Genomic DNA, 22,353 nt, shown 5'->3' on the forward strand with positions numbered 1-22,353 from the left:
ACAAGTGAAGGAGAAACGTCAACCACAACATTATAACGGGGAAATTGAAAATTGCTTCGAGAATATTAAATCTCTACTAATATATAAAAGTGAAACGTTGGCTGTTTGTTTGTCCTTCTTTCACGCCTAAACGACTGAACGGATTTCATTGAAATTTTGAATATACATTACACACGTCCTAGATTACATTATAGGCTATTTCCTTTTTTTTGTTTAGGCTATTTCCTTTTTTTGTTCAGGCTTTTTTATTTTTCAAACATCATAAATAATTCCCGGGTGAAACCGGGTAACGGGTCAGCTAGTTTGACATAGGTTTTCAAGAGTCAAAACTTGTTGGTCATACTTTTTCAATAGCTATCCCCTAATTTGCAAAATCTTAGCTTTAACCTCCAAAAAGATTCATCCCTCTATCTTGTTTCGATCAAAACTTCTACGATTATAACACAAAAAAGTGCAGTTTGTTCCACTGTACGACGTTGGGGGAATTGGTAACGCGCCTGACTAGTAAACGGCGGACCCGCGAAGATCCTGGGTTCGAATCCCACCGCCCGAGGATATCTGTGTTGTTGTTTTTCGTCTACAATCAATTCTTTCACACTTCGCTTGATACAACTATACAATTATACAGACACAAAACCAAAGTTCCAATGCTCAGCAGCAGACTTTGTTCGAAATGTTTCCGGAGACGTTGAGGCCTCAGCAGTGGAACCGCCGAAGAAAAAGCTCCTCTACAACTGTGTGTTGTGCCCCGGTTTGCGCACAAAAGGGGCGCAAAGGACGATCGCTCGCAGGAAAATGCGCGAGCACGCGAGATGTTTAAGGACCCAGAGGAGGCCCCGCATCGCGTGACTTCCCGCCTCTGTGCTGCGTAATTTATTCGCAAAAGAGAGTCCCCTTTCCCATAAGCCCGTCGCGAAGGGGTTTGCAGCGGCCGCCATGGAAGAATGAGTTAATTGCTCCATAGAATAGAACACGGGCCGCTGGAATTCCCTCCAGCACGTTCCTGCGTTCCCTTGGACGTCGTTATCGATCGAGATCGTTTCCTTCAGTATCTCCGCCAGGAAAAGGGCAAGTTCTACGAGCTCTAACCGCAGAACGCGACCAAAACCAATAAAAACTAAGAAAATCATCTACAAAGAAACAGTTGCAATCGCCCGAAGAAGCCATCGAAAGTCTCGCCATCGCTGCTCAAGGGTTCCAAGCCGCCTGGATCGGGGGTCAGCGAGTTTGGGCCGCGAGAAATATTAGAATCTGATAATAGAAAAGTAACGAGGGGCCGGTGCTCGGCGCTGGGGATCGTTTAATTGTCGGATTGCGCGACGAGGCCCAGGGTCTCCTTTAATTTACCGACATTCCACGCATGTAGATTAGCCGTCGCGTCGTCGGGCCGTGCACCTGCTGCACACAGCGGTCCCAGCCTGTCGTCGTCGTCCTCCTCCTCCTCCTCCTTCTCGAGAACTGGTTGGTCGCATTAAAACCGAGTCCCCCCGCGTATTTATTAGGGCCCCGAAGCCGCGCCGCGGTATCGCGTCCACGCCGCCTTAACGAATTTCCATCGATTACCACGATAATACAGCCTATTAATTGGACCGATCTCTCTCGGCCGTTAATTCGACGTGTACGACCGACGTGCCCTCGATCACGAACGGGAGGGGGGGGCAGGTTTACAGGCACGCGAGCGTCACGCTCGTTAATACGCCGCGACACGCCTGCAAACAGCTTCGAATTATTTTCCACGCTGGCCGCGGACGGTTCTCGTTACGTTCCGCGAAGATTCAATTTAACTTCGTGACGTCGCGATTCGGGGCCCTCGAATTCAAGCGAGCCTCGGCGGATCGATTCGTAACGCTGCGCGGGCTGCTGAATGGCGGGTGCTGCATGGGAAGCGTGTGAGAAAAGCCGTCCCGATTCGGTAGTCCCGGGATCTGTATCGGGCCGATGGACCCTTCTCTTATGAGCTGTCTGTTTGGTGACAAAGTAGAATTGCTGGTGACTCCAACGCCTCATTACAGGGTGAAAGGCACGAGCTTTGCCTGCGCCCCGGTCACCGAACAAAGGGGTATGTTGGGACCCCGGAAAGGCAGCCGAATAACTGTTTCGGAAAGCAGCAATGGCTAAATTTTCGGTTTTAATAATAATCGTCGCGCAGAGGAGCATCCGAGGATTCTCTCATCCGGCTGCTATCAATAGTTATCAATATCCTATTTTCAAGTTTCTGTTCGCTATAATAAAGCCCCAGAAACCACTGCAACTTCCCTCGGCTCGGTAGCTAGCGGACGAGGAAAGTTGCAGGAAGATCCGCGGGACTTGATATCGCGGGCACTCGTGCCTCGAATGGAATTCGGTTTATCAGGACGGTCGGGCGAGGGGGCAGGGGTTTCGGGAAACGCCGATGGACGGTCCGTCGTGGCCTCGAGGCGAGAGACGCACGAGCCACGAGCGGACATAAATCGTGCCAATTAGGGCGGCGAACGGTAGTCGCGAGTTCGGCGAGCAAGCTTGTATATCGGCCAGCACACCTTCGCTTCCAGGCTCACGTGAGAGAACACCGACGGACAAATGTCTCAAAGGGTCGCCGCCTGACTGGCCAGGCGGCCACCGCCTATCGTAGATTTGTCCACTCCGCTCGCCCGGTATGTCGAGGGAAACGAGGATACGTCGAAGCAGCTGGCGGACAACACACCGGCTTCGTAAGACTTTTCGAAAACGAGGAACCCAGGGAAATCTGAACGCGTCGCATAATGCACTCGCGAGGATTATACCGGCAAACGTGGCGCAGGTGAATTCATAATAAGGTGAACGTTCCGATTTCTGCTCATGTCCCCATTTCTCCTCATTTCGTATTTTTTAGGAATTAGCGGGCGTTGTATAAGAACAAACTATGAAGTCGACTTAAAACAAAGTGTTTCATATCACTAGTGCAGGTTACCGAATGTGCTATTAATCTATTACCGACTTTGATTCGTTTAAATTAGTCTCTACCAAGTTTTTATTATTTTCCATCGTAAAATGATTTTCATACGACATTTTTAACAGAAGATGTCCCTCTTATAAAAGTTTTTCTGTCAACTACAGGCCTCGCCCGATAATTCCGTAAAACCGAAGCTGAAAATCTGAGCACTGAATTGATTTGTGGCCAATAAAGGAATGTCAAGTATAAAAAGTGACAGAGGAATCAGTGTTCGAACGGAGAACGAGAATACAATTGGAATTAGCAAAGACGGGGCTCGAACCCGCGATCTACGGGTCCTCCGCGTTCTGGTCAGGCACGTTACCGATTCCCCCAACGCCGACTGCCCGAGTTCTCTAACCCCCGAGGTTTCCAACTCTGCTTACCTAAAGCGCCAGATATGTGCCAATCGCATCACAGACCATTCCCAAACGCAAAATGCCTGCAAAGACAATTAAGCTAATATACCAATATCCCCTCGAAACTCTCGCTACTCGAAATCGATTCACAGACTCGCGGGCAGAGACTTATTATTCCAGCTCCGGCCGCAAAAACGGCCCCCCCGCGAGTGAAGGCGCCGAAAAATCGAAGGGGCTGCGCGTAAACAGTCTGCTCCCCCTCGCGGCAGACAGCAGCTCGCTGGGACCGAGGGTGGAGCGTTTTCTCACGCTCGCGAGACTCGTGGACCCGCGACCTCGCCGAAAATTTCCGTGGATATGCCCGTCCAATTAGCAGGAATCCCTTCGACGTCTAATTAACGTTTTCCAGGAGTCGATCGGCCGCCCTAGAGCCACGTCCGCGGGGTGAAAAAAGTGGCTGTCCGCGGGAGACGAGAGAAAATGGGAGCGCGGACACCAGACAGCGGAGAACAGGGAACGAGAGGGGAGAGAGAGAGAGAGAGAGCATTCATTAGTGAATACCATCGGCGGATTCTCGAATCCGCCGTCTCTCCAGGTCCTTTTTAATTGGCCAGATTAGTCCCCGAAATCGCGTACCCTTTCTCCCCTGTACCTGTCTCTCTTCCTCCGCGCGCCCCTTCCTCACCCTCCCTTGTTTCGACTCTCGTTTTTCCCCCTGCTGGCCCGCCCCGCCGTTGCACCTCGCCGTCCTTTCGGCACCGCCGACACGGAATATCGGCCTCGTTAAAATACCACCGGCCAACAGACGAGAAATCGAAATTTCGGGGTTACCAGGGGGGAGGCTAAGGCGAGGGGATCGAAGGAATCGTTGTCCTTCGGGGCTAGCCTTCCGTCTTCGTCCGGTGCTAAATAACCCGGGGACAGATTTCGCTGATACCGTCCCTACGGGGCCCTTTCGGTACCCCGCGCTCTCCCTTTTTCTCTCCTCTGTTTAGGGGGGGCATTCCGGGCGAGCTTTCGCGCGGGGAAACCGAGTTAACGAGGGAAACGGGGATGCTTCGGGTTCTAAGTAGTTTTGTTATAAGCAGTGGCGGATTTAAGGGAAAAGGCCCGGATGGCAAACGTTCTGAGCGGGCCATTTTTTGGGGAAATGAAGAAGTAGTTTACTAACGACGGGCTAAGTGTAGTACCTAGTACAGAAGAAAATGTACACGATATTATAATATAATAAGTAAATTCTTTTGAATTGTTTATTTTAGAGGATCGACTTTCGAGTAGCAGTGGTCACCGCAGAAGCCTTTTTTTGAGAACCTTCGAGTGATGGACAATAACTCAGTTATTGATAAATATTTTTAAATAAAAAAATTACGATGCACGGTACTAGATGCAATCCTTAAAAGGAAAAAAGATTTTTCGAGAAATGTGTTATAGCTTTTGAGTAAAAAATTTCCAAAGACCACCCTTTTTTCGGCCGCCTGACTGAGCATGACCCCTTAAATCCGCCACTGGTTATATTATACTTGGCGGTGCATGTGATGGCTTTCAACATAGAGATCGTGTGTGGATAGCTCGTCTATTCTTTGTTGTTTGGATTTTTAATTGAGATTTGTCGATTGGTATTAAGTACCTAGGTGTATTGGAACAACTATGCTCCGTGCAGCGAGACAGAGCCAGGTACGTGATCGGAGAGTCGGCGAGCGCGTCGGTGATCTATAGATCACGGAGGGAGGAGGAGAGAGTGGGCCGAGCAGGGTATATACGTAGGAATGCCCAAATTGGTTTCACAAGTCGCGGGTTTATAGATGTACGGGCCGCGATCGCGGAGAGGAATCCAATTAGGCGAGCAATAATGGAATCAAAGAGATCCTCGGATGCGAGCTTTAGCCCCCGATCCCTGCCACCCTCCCCCCGCGCAGGCCCCCACCCTTTTTTCTCCCTTTCGATCGACCCGTGGGATTTCGACGACACGTCTGTTTATTCCTTTTACCGCCCCGCCGCCAGCCCCCTTTCCCGCTGACGGGGAAAAAAATAGCGAGTGACTGATATCGTCGTAGCTTCGTCACAATCGCAGCCGTACGCAGAGAACTTTGGATAGAGGCCTGCGTTGAAGTTGGATCAGCTGTTAATCGATCACCAAACCTACGCCCCTCGTTTCAGCCACGATCTTTAACGACGCGTTTATCGCCGCGATGAGAAAGATACGCAGGAAGGACGGTGCGAGCTGCTGGGACGAAAAACTGGGAGTTTCCCCGTGGAACGATGCACCCATGGGAATATTTATCTGTGTGAGTTCGAGAGGGGCTGATGTTATATTAATTCTAATTTTGCAGAATTCAAATTTATTTATTTATTTATTCTTCTCGTGAATAGCGTTGCCCCAAAACAACACGAAATTAACAGAATAAAATATGAGAATAATAATAATAATTTACGCTAACTTTCGAACGCCAATTGGTCAGAAGTGTTAATTTTGACAATGGCCCTTCTTGAACTCATCCCGCTTCAAACCGCACTGTAACTATTTTAAGCGAAAGATCGCTTCAGGGCGCTGAAAAGGGCGCGCGCGTTCCTTGATTTCGCTCGGTGGTATTAAGGTGGACGGAGGCCGTGACAGAGTCGCGAGATCGCAGGGGACGCGTCTCAATTCCGCGTGGAATCGAAGGGGCATTCATGCGTCCGCGGCGCGATCGATATCGATCCATCGTGTCCCTCGGTGCTTCTCCGCGCTCGCTTCCATTTCCGATCGAAACGATCTGCCTCGTCCGCCGACGAATGAAGTGGCGGTACGTGCGCACGATAGTTTCATCCTGCGGCTCGATCGCGGTGCATCGATAGGGGCCTTGGAGACGCGAGTCTCGATCCCTTTCAGACGCCTCGTGTCCATCTCGCCGCGGACGAACGCGACGCTCGCTAAAACTGGCCGAACGTGTCTAATAAACGGAGAGTCTTCGGGAACCGTTCGAGGACGCGGAAGCTTCTGGGGGACCAAGATGGCGAATCTAACGCAGACCGAAGTTGAAGCGGGAGACGTTGAAAGCAACAATTGTTGAGACACCCACGCTGCTGTGCTACTATGCAATCTGGTTGCCAGTAGTTAAGACAGTCTTATCCACTTGCAGAGGGATCCAAGGAGCCCTGCCAAGTATGAGTGATTTGCCAGGCAATTTGCTTTTAAATTGAAGACACGCGGAGGGTCTGGAGTTCGGAAACACCCCACGAGTCTGGTGATTTTTTAAATTTGTTTTTTAATTCAATTTAGAATTCCATGGAGTTCCATGTTTACAGTAACGTTGATCGCGCAAGGATGGATTAGTGGATAGTTGATATTTGTTATGGAACCGCAGAGGGGTCGATCAGGATCTCGACACAAGTGGAATCCCAAGAATGTTGGCCGTGTATCGACGAGAAGAGACGACTGGTTTTGCCGTGGATCTCGCGGAGATGGGTCTTAATTAACGGCGAACGCAACAGGTCCGGCCACAATGGGCCTGCACAGGCTGATTGCCACCCACGTGCACGCACCGCCGCAGGAAACGCGATTCCGCGTCGACAATATATCCGTGTCCCTATCATTTCCTCGTTACGAGCCACGACGTGCGAGAGGGACGTGGACAGACGTTGGGATACGTTACTTCGAGTGCTTTTATCGAGCGCCGATGGCGATCAATCATACTCGGGAGTGCTGTTTCATTTGCGAAAGATGGTTGGAAATATGCGCGGGGAGATATCGAGAGTTGAGAGACGGTTCTAGCTGCATAATCGCAATTTAGAGACTCATTTCTAGTTTCGCAACTTCGAGCTCAAAGATTCTTAATTTCTAGCTTCATAATTTTATTTCTAACTTCCTAATTTCACGATTTACAGATCTACCAATTTCACGATTTCCCGATTTCCCGATTTCCCAATTTCCCAATTTACCGCTTTACCGATTTACCGCGATTTCCCGATTTCCCGATTTCCCAATTTACCGATTTACCGATTTACCGATTTACCGCGATTTACCGATTTATCAATTTACCAATTTACCGCGATTTACCGCGATTTACCAATTTACCGCGATTTACCGCGATTTACCGATTTACCGATTTACCGATTTACCGATTTACCGATTTACCGATTTACCGATTTACCGATTTACCGATTTACCGATTTACCGCGATTTACCGCGATTTACCGCGATTTACCGCGATTTACCGCGTTTTACCGATTTACCGATTTACCGCGATTTACCGATTTACCGCGATTTACCGATTTCCTAATTTACTAATTTCCATCGCGCACTTGAGACTCTTATGCTCCATCACGTAACAAAAAAACACACCTCAAGATAGTCGCACCGAGTAAACCGGGGCTCAGGATGGAACAGGAAGCCGAGCTATAGTCAGAGAGAAACCGTAAGCCGCGATTTCGTCCGCTATTAATAGTGCCACGATACTAGAGGCGATAATAGAAAATCACTTGGAGAGTTACGATGTCGAGCTGCGCCAGCTTTCAGTGGACCGTTATGAGCGCTGCCAGTCGTAAATAACGAGACAGCGATGGTTGAAAATAGCGCCGTGTCCACTCCGCTTCGCGTCATTAATCACCAAGCTGTATCCATGATCCTGTATCCTGTACTCCTAAATTCCATCGACACCGAATCTTCCCTGGTCGCCCTGTTCCGCAACCCCTGGACGTCTCAAGCAGCGCTGTCCTCGCCCCTGAATCTCCGATGAGGCGGAAAAAAGTGGAGCATCCGATGTTACTGCTGAATCGGTCCCCACCAGGGCTCCGGCAAAGGAAAGAAGAAAGGAAGGAGGGAGTAGTGGCAACGTCCCTGAATGAGAAAGCGGTTCGATGCACTTGCCGTTCCCTCCTGCTTCCTTCCCTCCCCGTCGCCCCCCGTCGCTGGCTTGTTGTTCCGCGGACGTGTTGCAACACGAAGGGAACGAGTGTACAGGAGGCAGGATAATGCCAGGACCGTGTATATACGAGGACGGGACGGACGGAAGAGCGTGGACAAGAACGGACTGAGAGATCGGACTGATTCGAAAGCCCTCCCAGGTGCCCTGGCTTCTTGCCAGTTTCATTCGTTCCGCGTGCTCCCATCTCGCCAGTCTTCTTCTTCCTCTTCTTCTGCTCCTTTTTCCTATCGTCATTCTTCTGCATAATCTACGAAGATCCGTGGTGGAGAGGTCTAACTCGAAGGGGGAAGAAATTTGGTTAGGGAGGCTTCGAGTTCTAGGCACTTGGGAGGAAGGTGGGTCGCCATTCTGGACTTTTGGGGGGTGGCAGTTCCCGGAATCTCTGTAAGAAGCAAGGTTCTTTCTGCTACAGTTTCTGAGAGTTGAAGTTGGAGGAATCTAAATCGAAGAGGGAAGATGCGCTTCGAAATTCTAGGCACTTGGATCAAAGTCGAGTCACCATTCAAAATTTGACGCAGGTGGCAATCCTCAGAATCACTTTGAGAAGATGGAGGGTTCTTCTGCTACAGTAGGAGTCTACATAAATCCAAAAAGGAAGCAATGCGGACAAAGTGGAAACCTCAAGTTTGAGGAAGCTTCACTCCCCCATTCTAGGCTCTAATGGGTGGCAGTTCTGGGAACCCAGAGATCAGTAGAAAAATGGGGATGGAACGCTGAAAAAGCAAGTGTGTAACCACCTATGCAGCTATTTCACTCTGACAATCATCCATCGCGCGGAATGAGCCTGGCGGGCAAGATGGACGACTTTCTCGGGCGCAGCGCGACGGACGTTAATTATCCGAGATTTATGAAACGATCGAATCGGTCGCAAGTCAGCGGACACGAGGCGCTCGGATCTGGCACGAAGTCGTTCCACTTAAGGGTTAATGACGCGCAATCAGAATCGTTGATCGCAACGCGCGACGTCGCCTGCTATCCGCGTTATTATCAATAAGTTCGTCTCGAGGAGCAATTCGACGAGCACGAACGCGACGTTTATGTCGCGATCGCTAGGGGCCTTCTCGGCCGGGGCCTCCTTCGCCTCTCGTAAATCATTATTTATGTCGTGCGCACAGTGGCTGGCTTCTTCCAGCAACCTTTGCCCCTTGTCTTCCATGGAATACGCGCTGTACGCAAAAAGACCGCAGCCGCCGCTCGATCGGTGGATAATTTCGTGACCATGTTTGCGATTCAGAAGGTACTTTGCTACTCTTTCTTCGCTACACTACTCCCTGAATAACGGAGCACTGTGTCGCTGTACTGTCTGGGACGCATATTCTAGATTACGTTAGCGTCTATTTACTTTTCTTTTTTTTTTTTCATTTTTGTTTATTTACTATCTACTTAGTTACTATTCCTTTTTTTTTCATTTTTGTTTATTTTCTATCTACTTAGTTACTATTCCTTTTTTTTTTTCATTTTTGTTTATTTTCTATCTACTTAGTTACTATTCCTTTTTTTTCATTTTTGTTTATTTTCTATCTACTTAGTTACTATTCCTTTTTTTTTTCATTTTTGTTTATTTTCTATCTACTTAGTTACTATTCCTTTTTTTTTTCATTTTTGTTTATTTTCTATCTACTTAGTTACTATTCCTTTTTTTTCATTTTTGTTTATTTTCTATCTACTTAGTTACTATTCCTTTTTTTTCATTTTTGTTTATTTTCTATCTATTTAGTTACTATTCCTTTTTTTTTTCATTTTTGTTTATTTTCTATCTACTTAGTTACTATTCTTTTTTTAAATTTTTATTTTGTTCATTTTTGTATTTCTGCTTTTATATATTAGTCATCTACTGATTTTCTCTGTTCTCTGTGTACCAAAGCGTTTTTCCACAAATAAAGAGACTAATAAATATACAATAAATAAATAAAGATTACCATCGCGTTAATCTTTGAAAGGAGCGAAGCCCGTTTGAGACCGGAGTGTATACGAGTAACGTAGGAATCGATACGTAATCCTGTTAGGAGTGTTAAGTGAAAAAGGAGGTGCCAACGAGAAAGCCTGAGCCTTGGATGTTCGATCAAGGATGCACGCCTGCGTGGTGATCGCGCAGGCAATCTTGTAACTTTCTACCGCGAGCGGAAAAGAAAGGGAGGGACGGTATGTCGAATCATTAACAAGGCAAGTAATGTGGAATCAAGAAATGCGATTAATCGACATCCCCGAGGATGAGTCGGCGCATGTTCCAGGCTACTTGATCCTCCCGGCTACAAACGGGATCGAATGGAGAGCACGGGGCACGAAAGGGAGACACGTTCCACCGTTACACGATCCCTGATGCGCATTTTCACGACACGTTAGTCGCGTTAGTGCCCCTGAATGCGGCTATTAGAGGAAGCTGTGGGTGGACACCTGCTGGGGATTCAAACACTGCGGGATTCTGCTTTAGTCAGTGGACATGGAGGCTAATAGGCGGAGAGTAATTGTTGGGGAAGATTTTGGTGAAAAACTAGAATCTAGAAATTTAAATTCCAAGTTGAATCTCTGCATTAAAGATCAGAGATTCCAATAAATAAGTGCCGAGTAACTGTTCAAAAAGATTTCTATAAAGCCTTCCAGTGATGAACTAGAATCTAGATATTCAAATTGCACTCCGCTGTTTGTGGTTTTTGATGGTGAAAAGTTGGATCTCCGAATTAAAGATCAGATACATCAAGAAATAAAAGGCTTCGATTCCCCTTAAGGGAGCTTAAGCTCCTACCCACTGAAGATCGAACGCTTTACCGCGACACCCGAGCGATTCGCAGAGTCACGTCGAATAAGAAGAGAGATTTCGACGGACCGGGCCAGGGTGCGCAAAAAACCGAGGGAAAATTGAAGGCAGAACGCAAACTCACCCAGCAACCGGCGTCATCTTCAGCGCGAGGGCCCTGCTGATGCAAAATCCTGCGCCGCCCGTGGCGAACCAGAATTTCACCTTTTGCTGCAACAGAAAAAAACAACCGAGCCCGTTAGAAACTTTTACGATCACGATATAAATTATACGGATATCGCGATCGACGACACCTTGGGTCTTTCATCACCTTAATTTCATTCGCGCACAACTCTGAAATGCCTATCTTCCTCAAGAAATAATACTAACTCAGTTTGTTGAACAAAATCGAACAGTAACTATTAAGCAACTATCCCACAAATTGAATTCGACTCATTCCACGATCCACCGTCGCCTGAAACGCATTGGCAAGCTTTGCAAGTACGGATATTGTTTAAAAAAGAAAACTGAATTACTTATGACCTAATAACTCAGTTTCGTATCTAGGATGACGGACACTGTATCCGCAAGCTGAGCACGAGCGTGACCTGTTATTATAAAGAAACGTACAAGCGCGAATTTTTGCACGATCTAGACACAGAGCAGAGGGAAACCTCTGCCAGATATGGCCATGAGGTGGAGTACAGAGAGTTACGAGCGCGCAGTCGATTTCTGACCGATCACCGTCGCTGCAGGCCATTAGAGCCGGACTCCTAGGCGACCTGGACCGATACTATCTCGGCGCTGGTCTAGGACTCGGAAATCGTGCTGTTTTCCTGAGGCTAGGCGTGGTACATGACGAACAGCCGTGGAACGGTGCTGCACGTGCGTGTCTGCAATATCGCCAATGGGACCGCTTTCCTCCATGTCGGGGACCCGACAATGCTGCACACCGCTATTCCACTTTGACTAACGATCATCTTTCCCGAGTTGCATTAGGTGGGTGGAAAGTTCCCTCGCTCGCTGTTGGGTGCTGGTAAGCCACTATACCTACTTGTACCTTTACCGGAAAACTGGTAAAAGGTGATATTACATTGATTGTAAAAACTTGTAATATCTAAGGTATATTTTCAGTTTTAATAATCTTTGGTCCTTTTACATGGACCTAATAGTTGCATACATTCCTTCTCGATTTCCTTTGAATAGTGGCAATGATCGAGGAAATTTCAAGTTGCAAGTTTCAAGTTTCAAGCTTCAAGTTTCAAGTTTCAAGCTTCAAGTTTCAAACTTCAAGTTTCAAGCTTCAAGTTGCAAGTCTCAAGTCTCAAGTTTCAAGGTTCAAGGTTCAAGGTTGAAGCTTCAAACTGCAAGTTGCATGTTGCAAGTTTCAAGTTTCAAGCTTCAAGTTTCAAGCTTCAAGTTTCAAGCTTCAAGTTTCAAGCTTCAAGTATCAAGCTTCAAGTATCAAGCTTCAAGTATCAAGCTTCAAGTTTCAAGCTGCAAGTCTCAAGTTTCAAGCTTCCAGGTTCAAGCTTCCAGGTTCAAGCTTCCAGGTTCAAGCTTCAAGCTTCCAGGTTCAAGCTTCAAGTTTCAAGTTTCAAGTTTCAAGTTTCAAGTTTCAAGTTTCAAGTTTCAAGTTTCAAGTCTCAAGTCTCAAGTTTCTAGAGTACCAAAGAAGCTTCCTCTTCCTCTTCCTCCTCCCCTTTCTCTTCCTCTTCCCCTTTTTCTTCCTCTTCCTCTTCCTCTTCCTCATAGGTCCTCCAATAAAGAAAGGTTTTGAGCGCATCGCCCGTTGCTCGTTGCCCAGATAACGGAGGCAGAAATAAAGCATCTGGGTTATTGGTCGGTGGAAGGAGGTGCAGCGCGAGGTGAAGCCACCAAGGAAGAGGGAGGTGCCCAACGGACATATGACGTGGACGTGGTGGACGACGGAACGGAGGAACGGAGGAAACGAAGGAACAGACGGGACCTCACGAACGCATTAGATATACACGGCCGATTGGGGTGGGCCCAGATACTATCGTCGGTTTCTGTACAAGGGGGGCGACTTCGATCTCTGCTCCCTGCTTCCTCTCTTTCCTCCAGCTCGCATTTGAATAACACAACAGCGCGCGCAGTCACGAGGATCGCGCGGAATTCAAGGGTCACTCCAACCATACCCTGACACTAGCCAACGTGACCACGGAAACGGTCCTCGGACCGATACCACCACTGCTTTCCCGCCACTTACATATCCAGCTTCCCTGCAGGAATCTAAACAGTAGTCTAGGACAGAGTGTCTCAGAATTTTCAAGTCCCATAACAAGAACACAAAGCAACCCCCCCAAAAAGGGTTGAAACCCCTTTGCACAAGGAAGCATTACTCTTAGAAATTTCTAGCGCATACAGAACTGTTCATATCTTCAAAAAGTTTCTTACCGTAGTAAGTTTCTTCCTCGATCGCAACAACGTTGCCGGGGGAAAGTGAAAGGACCCGTCGGCGACAACACCTGCCGCCGAGGGAAGGACGCGGCGGCGAGGCAATCAGTCACCGATTTTAATTATCGCGCGCGTATTTAGCCGACAGGAGTCGCGCTCGACCTCCCGAGGACCAGCGGCCGACACAGGGCCCACAGATCCTGGCCCAAGATTGCCCCCTCCGACTAATTACATTCCGAAAGCAGGGCCCACGAACGGGGTTGATGTGCGCACGTTCGGGGTAGGGGCAGATTATACGCTCCTATATCCAATTACGTAGCGACGATTGGCAGCGATCCGGAGATAAACCGGGCCCCTGATTGCTGCGCCCCGCCGCGCCGCCTCGCCGGCTTATCGCGCCGAGATACGGCCAGTTTTAGTGGTCCCAGTCCTTCGTCCTAATTAGTAGATCCCATCGACGGTCGTGAAACACTTTCGGGGGAAAATCGTTTACGGTGAGAGGCACTTATCTGTTCCGTTCCGTAGCGAGGTGTTTAGAAAGCGCGAGGCCCACTGCGGCAGAATTCGTGGAGGAATGGTGTGGGAGTATTGCACGAAAGTCGCCGAGATTCGAGAGAATCGACGCTAACCACTCTGGTATTTAGAATCCAAAAATCCTTAAGGATTAATAGAAGCAATTACTCCCTAAGTTCTTCACAATATCCAACAATAGATTAATAAAAATCCATATGAGGGGAAACTTATGCATTCCGCAGTAGCTTTCAATAATTTTTACCTGATTTACTGTAACAGATTGAATTTTATGTAACTCTCCATTTACCGAGAATTAAGAAATATGGGGCTGGTCAGTTTTAATAGCAAGCCCTCGATATACAGTGATAAACCAAATAAACATCTGGGAGTGGGCATGCGACAGAGAGCTAATGATTATTAACGAGGCGAAATACAGATTGTCGTGTAAACAGCGGCGGCTGCTAAGACGTTAATTAGTCAGAGGAGCTTCTGAAAGCGGAAAGCAGTAATCGAAAGGCAGCTCGATCAAGGATCCTCCTCCGTACGCCCGAGGTCGTAAAATAGGCCCTCAATGACACGGCGAGTAATATCTGATGGAGTGTGGGTGGCTGCCGCTCGATATATTACGACTAATGAACAGATTAGGGGCCCCGATATCGTCCCGCCAACCCAACTGCGGATACTCCAGCTGCCGCGCTAAGGAGCGAACGACTTGGACCTTAGAAATGTAAAGCTTCACGCACAGTGGCACTGACCCCTCTGCCTCTTTGACACGGAGAAGCGTGAATTACTCCACTCTAAAACCCGATCGTAGGACCCCCCTGTCAGTTTCGAATTTCCAAGCGCGGAGAAACGGGGACGTACAATTGCTCAGCCACGCGCGGTTTCCCCTGAGATTCCCGGTATCCGCGGCGGCCATCGATAACGACAATAAACGCGACGTTATCGCCCAGGAATATTAATGAACGATAATTGCGGACAAGCTGCGTCAATTTGCATGCGTGTCCACGTGCTAGCCGGGGCGATAGCCGATACATTCGCGGGGCCTTAAGTCCCTGAAGTAAAAGGAGAAGGCGAAAAGGAGGGACCTGAGAGAGAGCAGCTAGGCGCGCTGCAATTCCGCGGCCGCCTGCACCGGATGCGCCGCACCGCGCTGCTGCAAAACGAAGATCCTGCCGTGAGATATAAAGTCCGCAGGTATAATAATATCGAGGTAATGGAGGTAGCGTACGTGGCATAGGGAGCTCTGTGTTCCAGCACAGCTATGGATACGCACGGCGTTCCATGCCGCATCCATGGAGGCCGTCATGGGTCACGAGCACGTCTTCGGACGAGCAGTGCTCCGAGTGCCGTTTCTAAAGGTTCACCTGTCCTCCATCGCCGACGCCCGTTTCATTAGACGCCCGATGGCGCACCGAGTAACTGTGCTGGGGTAAGGCTGGGCTGAGAGTTAGGCTTCCGGGTTTCGATATCGGCGGACGCTTCGCGAGTCGATTCTTGCATTATGCTGAGCAGGAGACTGCGGTGGAATGCGAGTAACGGCAGCAGATGCGGGGTGATTTGGGGCTTGGTCGGCGGCTGCTTGAAAAGTTTAAGGGCTTCAAGAGCTTGGGGGCTGCGAAGAATTTGGGGATTTCTGGGGCTGGGAGATTGGGAGGGTATAGGAGGTGAGAAATAGTGGAATGTCCTGAGAGAAATTATTCGAATTAAAAATTAATATAATTTGATGATTTGCAAGAATTTGAGAATTTGAGGATTTGAGGATTTGAGGATTTGAGAATTTGAGAAGTTGAGAATTTGAGGATTTGAGAATTTGAGAATTTGAGGATTTGAAAATTTAAGAATTTGAAATTTTATGAATTTGAAAATTTGAGAAATTGAAAATTTAAGAATTTGAGCATTTGAGGATTTGAGAATTTGAGGATTTGAGGATTTGAGGATTTGAGGATTTGAGGATTTGAGGATTTGAGAATTTGATGATTTGAGAATTTGAAAAATATGAAAATTTGAAAATTTAAGAAATTGAAAACTTAAGAATTTGAAAATTTAAGAAATTTAAAATTTAAGAATTTGAGAACTTGAGGATTTGAGAATTTGAGAATTTGAGAATTTGAGAATTTGAGATTTTAAGAATTTGAGAACTTGAGAATTTGAAAATTTGAAAATTTGAAAATTTAAGAATTTGGGGATTTGAGGATATGAAAGCGTCCGTGCGTGAAAACACAAACGCTCAGAAAGCATTACAATTTGAGGGTTTGCAGAAAATTTAAGACGATGTGAATATCACTACGTGAGAATCCAAGAGCCCAGAAAGATTGCCCTAACCCAAGAAGGCGCACCAACGCGACATTCGCAACTGAATCTGAAAAGAAGTCGGCCCCTCGAACCAATTAACCTCTCTACCATTGTACCCTCTAGCGCAGTTTTCCAGCAAGACCTGCTCGCCTGAATTTTCCCCTGGAAGCAGAGAAAGAATGGCACACGGTCGTCACGGGTCACGCGTACGAACTGGTCCCATCATCCTTCCCGAACAATGGGCCTCCTAATTGCGGCAGCTTCGTTAAAAATCCCCAGGGAAACTGGCCTCGCGAAATACAAAGTGGCGCGTAACAGGCTGCGCACCTATAATCGGCAGATCGTAACGCACCGGTTAATTGAACGGTGCCAACGAGCTTCGAGGAAGCTACGCGACCCTCCGTTCGCGCACGTCCGACGGCAAGTACCTGCGTATAAATACGGGCGTATAATTGCAGCGTGGCTTTCTTTAGGAAGCTCTAAATAGTTCAAATAATTCTACTTTCTGATTTACGACAACAGAAAGAATTCTTCTGTGCATCCCGTTGCACGCTCTGCTAATTTACTCATTCACGGAGTTTCTTGAAAATATTCACCGTCCCCAATTCCAAATGGGACGTTCTTAGAGAAACTGGAGGACCCGTAATCACGGTTACTTTGGATACTGAAAACGTCTCGAGATTCCTGTCGCGAGGGGCTGGAAGCGTTTGAAGAGCATCGCCAGGGGCGGAACGCAACATGCTAATGCCGACGGTTATTACTGCTCCACCGTGGATGCTCCCGCGGGCATTTAGAGCTCTTCCCCAGCCACCTAGCTATGTTCTCACGTGCGATGAAACGCCTCCGTGAGCTTCTTAAACGCGTGGGGACAGTGCCGTCGACAGAGCGTTGTTTCCCAGGGTGAAAAGCAGAGCAGGTATCCTTTAGTACAATTCACTGTGCGTTGCTGTGGACTCTAAAATACCCCTGGTGGTGTTGACGACGTGGGACGCGCGTGCATGCAGACCAAGGCTTCAGCCGTGAAAAAATAGCCACGCCCGGTCGCGGAATCAACTCGGGAGTACATCGACAAGGCTACGGAGGTAAACCGGTGATTGACGGGGGAAAAGCGAGGACCGCGAGGGAAGAAATTAATTGGTGGCGGTGGAGAGGAACTGCCGCGGACCTAGGCGACGCGAAAAAGTGAGCACGCGCTTAATGGAACCAATTTCACGCGGAATACCTACTCTATGACTATGCGAACCTAGCTGAATTAGCACCTGAATCTCTTATTAATCCAGGATTTTAGAAATGCCACTTCCAGCAGAGAACCTTTTGCTTAAGAGTGCTAGGCAGTGGGTTTCGTCGAAAATGAAGCATTTCTTTTTTAATTACGAAGAAATAAAATGAAGCTGAGACTTGTCCTTTAAGTTTACAAAAACATGTTTGAGTCAAAAACTTTTAAAAACAAAATTGATTTTGAGAGTGATTTGATGGGAGGATGCCATTAACGTGGAAACACACCGATGCCAGGCGGTGTTCCGCCTCGTGGAATCCTGATAAGATAAATCAAGGCGAGGCAGTGAGGAACGCAAGAAGAGTGCATAATTTGAGGGGTGCCTGTGGGGTCTCGCTGTTTGCCACTCGACCCTTTCTTGCAACCCCGTGAAACTCGCGGTATGGAGCTTGGGATAGAGGAGAACGTTGCCGCGGCTCCGTTTTTCCGCTCCGCTCGTCCAATTTTTCTGCTGCACGGATACCGACGGGACTCGGCATCGGTCTGGAGGAAGTGAAGAGCAAGGACCGGGGTATCGCAGAATAGTAACGAGATGCAATTAGGATCGCAAGAAATTTTGTTGGTCGCGTTCGGAGCGGCCTGGCCGGACGCACTCGTAAATAATGTTGATTTTCCGGCAGAGTAAACAGCCAGATGTAATCAGCGCGATAGTTTCACGGCGGCGTGCACTCTGAAAAACATTCCCACGTTCGTAACGCCGCTCTGGTTCTGGCCGTGATTTCCGCGAGATTTCGAGCGTGTCTTCCCTGTGCGTCAATTAATTAGAAGGGGCCCTGGGTGCCCTTTCCCGCTCCCTCCCCTCTAATCGCAGGAACCCATGTGGAATACTACTTTCAGGAGCTCGGAACACTTCTGAGGTAATAGCCTGAGAGTATTAGCTTTAAAACACCTCAAAATGTACAAAATTAAAAAAAACTCCAACGTAAGCAATTCGGCTATCAATTCGGCTATCCAGAGCGCTCAAGATCCCCAATGAACGCAGGAAGAGTTCAATTCCTTTCGACCTATCCCGAAATTCAACTCCCCTAAATTTCAGCACCTTTTATTTTAAATTCTTTAAATTTTTCAGGTTCCCAAAATTTCAGCACCATTAAATTTTTCAGCGTCCCTAAATTTCAGCTCCTTTAAAATTCAAATTCCTTAAATTTCAGCTCCTTTAAATTTCAAATCCCTTAAATTTTTCAGGTTCCCAGAATTTCAGCACCCTTAAATTTTTCGGCTCCCCTAAATTTTAGCTCCTTTAAAATTCAAATTCCTTAAATTTGTCAGCTTCCCAAAATTTCAGCTCCCTTAAATTTTTCAACTCCCCAAATTTCAGCTCCCCTAAATTTCAAATCCCTTTAATTTTTCAGGTTCCCAAAATTTCAGCACCCTTAAATTTTTCAACTCCCCAAATTTCAGCTTCTTTAAATTTGTCAGCTCCCCTAAATTTCAGCTCCTTTAAATTTCAAATCCCTTAAATTTGTCAGGTTCCCAGAATTTCAGCACCCTTAAATTCTTCAGCTCCCCTAAATTTCAGCTCCTTTAAAATTCAAATTCCTTAAATTTGTCAGCTTCCCAAAATTTCAGCTCCCTTAAATTTTTCAACTCCTGAACTTTCAGCTCCTTTAAATTTGTCAGCTCCCCTAAATTTCAAATCCCTTAAATTTGTCAGGTTCCCAAAATTTCAGCACCCTTAAATTCCTCAGCTCCCCTAAACTTCAGCTCCCCAAGTTCGACCCATCCGAAACTGAAACACCCCACTTTAGCCTGAGAGTATTAGCCCTAAAACACCTCGAAATGTTAAAAATTAAAAAACCCCCAAAACAATCAATTTTCAGCAATCAATTCAGATATCCAGAGCGCTCAAGATCCCAAATAATCGCAGAAATAAATATCGCATCGATGAGAGTTCAATTCCTTTCCAGCTAGCTGATAAGAAATTTCAAAGTCTCCCATGTAAACCATCCCCACTGGAAAACCGAATTGCTTGTCTAATAGACCAGAGGAGCAATAAAATCCTCGAAATAATTTCGTGGACGCTTGGTGCACGGTTCCGAGAGTCCCGAGCCGTGGCCCTCGTAATTATCGTTACTTAGAAGTTCGAAAGTTCGACAGGATGGCTGAGGGAGGTTTATAGACGGTCTGGCGGTGTTTCCACGCTCATTAAGGAGCGCCTTAATTTCGTTAGCCGCGGGACGGTAGGTGAGGCGAAATTATCTTCGGACAGCCGTGTGCATCTGGAGGCGACGCGGCTCTAATTAAATCCGTCGCGGACGAGATCCAACGATGGACAGAAAGACGCTTCATTATATCCCGCAACGCGTGTCCGGCCAGATGAACGGACTGGAGCGTGATTAACCCTTGAACGGGGAATAATTCAGCGGAGCGAGTCGCGAGACTATCGCCAGAAAGTTTCACCGCGGTAGAAGAATTCCCGAAACGAGTGCTGGCTCCCGTTGGAAGAAATTCGGCGCGCCTCCTCGGTCGGTGGCTAGAATTCTGTTTCTAGATCGGTACGCGCGAGGTGGAACGTTGGCCGTTCGGCAGGCGAGCCAACAGGCTAATTAATAGTTCCGGGAACGACTCGGAGGTGAGGAGAAAGGATTGCGGGATCGAGAAGTGGCAGGAAGGAGGGACAGAGATGCGGCGCAGAGAATGCAGGACATGCGGCGCGCATCCGCGTGCCTGCAGCCTGCGAGCAGGGTGCGATTTTCTGGCCAACGGGGGAATAGGTGTCAGCCCAGAGCCGCCGCAATGACCAAACTATTCCGCGGATGTAGGGTAAGTCCGGGACAGTTGGTCGACTAAATAAAATGGCTAATAAAGCTAATACTGATATTAGTTATTTTATCAGAATGAACCTAACGCGTTAAGAATTTTATGCTGATTCAGAGAACCTGGTGGATCTTCGCTTTCTTTGAGACAATATTTCCTGAAAATCGGGTGTAAAACTGAAGTCCCGACACGTGACTGCAGCAAAGCAAATGAATGCAAAAGTGAATGGATAAAATAATTAAAGAAAAATAATAAAAAGAAGTTAATCCATTGTAGAATATTGTAAGTTTAACTGATAAAATCACTGCCAACTCGACGTCCAATTATAATAACGCGCGACTTCCTTATTTCCTTGCTCAGCTTCCAAGGAGCTACCAACCGCTACGAGCCTCAAAGTAAAGATGCTAAAGGTGCTTCGTCATTTAGATTCCCCCAAGAAGCGATCATTTTACGCGGGTACGCGCGAAGAATCCGAGCGCTGGTCGTTTAGACGCCTCTCGATCTTTGTTTGCTCGCGTTTCTGCCGAGGTAATAGGAAAACCGCGGAACGAGCAGCCCTCCCTCGGGAATCCAGCAGTTGGCTATCTTCGCCGGCTGACCGTCTAATGCAAGATCAAGGCCGACGTAACCGAGAATGCGGAGAGAACGAGCTGCGCCCAGGGTCACCGAGGAATTAAACGTATATGCGAAGGATGCCACTCCCTTCGACGTCGAATGGAACAGCTTACTCTAGGAGGCTATCCACAGTGGCTAGTGCTCGAAAGAAACTTTGAACGGAGAAGAGAGAAGTAAGATGGATCCATTAAGGCTCGTCCTTAAATTACGCGAGTGTTTTCTCGAAGAGACGGGGTCGCGAATTTAGTACGTTTTCTTACAAAGGGGGAAAAAGGAGCCAGGTACCCTTCTGCGTATTATTTTATTAAGCTAGTTTTATTATTTTCAAAATTATTAAACGATGCTTCATCGCACACACGAAACCGAATTAAATGAATCATATAAACCTTTCGATGAATTTTGCAAGCAAAAATTTACAATCCACAGATTTGTCGCACTAATTAATAAATTCACGAATCCTTCGGAGTCGCATGGATAATTTGAGATAGAGAATTGCAAGGAGTGATTCAGATATCCTGGAGAAACAACGACACCCTCGGCGATGCTACTCAAAAACTCCGAGCCAGCCCCCCGAGAGCACGTGGTCCCTCAATTAAAACGGCTGGTAGCGGATAATTATCGGCTGCAGGCTTCGACGGATGGGTTTAATGAAACGTCTCGTATTTCACGGGAGTCCACCTTTCGCCTGCGCGGCGTATCTCCCTCTTCCCTCTTCGTTCCAGCCTCCCCGGCTCCCCCTTTCGTCCGCGGAATGATTAATACGGCCACTGGAGAGCTGCAGGTTTACTGCTTTCCCGCTGTGGCCACCTACGGTTCCCCTTTTTTCCCCACCGCCACCGAGCGAGCCCACTTCGTCTCCCTTTCTCGACCCGGGGCAGGCTTCTGCGAGGATTTCCGCTTTTCCGCGGCGCACTTCCGCCCTATCCTTTTCCCCGAGCCCACTGAATCTTCCTTTGGACCCACTGAACTTCTTCTAACGATCTGTTCCATAAAATAAACTGGTCTCTCTACCTGGAAGATCGCTGAAGCCAATTAACAGAAGGCGCGAAGAATAAGAGAGAGGACCCAGTTCACGAGTCGATGTGGTATCCACGGAATTCCTCGTATTTCGAGCAAATCGCAGGATCGGCCACAATGGAGCCATTACGCGGATACACGTTTCAGCGGAGCTGATCAGAGTTCTTTTCGGGCGGAGAGGAACGTGGTTGCAGATCCTAGATCCCCGGCCCCGAGCTCTAGAGAGCTCGAGGAACGAGGTAATCAATTTTTATTGCGCTTTGTGCGGCCGTGTCCCCGGCGATAAACGCGACGAGATTTATTCCTGCCGTTTCCCCCATCGAAACGCGAAAAAACATGGCGCGCGAGGGAACGATAGGAAACGGCGTGAAACGTCTTTGCTGGGGGAAGAGTATCGAGTGCTATCTGCGGAGGGTGAGCGTAGACACTGCGAGAGATCTCGTTAAGATATTCAGCTTACTCCTCGACCAATTTTCGCTATCTTCATAGGGGAAGATTTATAGCCAGTTCGAATC

At 47.7% G+C, this 22,353-nt stretch overlaps 1 protein-coding gene across 1 annotated transcript in view; it reads right to left on the minus strand.

Moving 5' to 3' along the window:
• The window catches only part of Fng (Fringe glycosyltransferase), a 72,284-nt gene that overhangs the window by 6,311 nt on the left and 43,620 nt on the right, over nt 1-22,353 (minus strand). The window contains exon 6 of the mRNA XM_076814397.1: nt 11,093-11,178. Coding sequence (XP_076670512.1) covers nt 11,093-11,178 — 86 coding nt within the window. The remainder of the gene's footprint in view (nt 1-11,092; nt 11,179-22,353) is intronic.

The sequence above is a fragment of the Andrena cerasifolii genome, chromosome 6, assembly GCF_050908995.1.
Source record: "Andrena cerasifolii isolate SP2316 chromosome 6, iyAndCera1_principal, whole genome shotgun sequence".
NCBI lineage: Eukaryota > Metazoa > Arthropoda > Insecta > Hymenoptera > Andrenidae > Andrena > Andrena cerasifolii.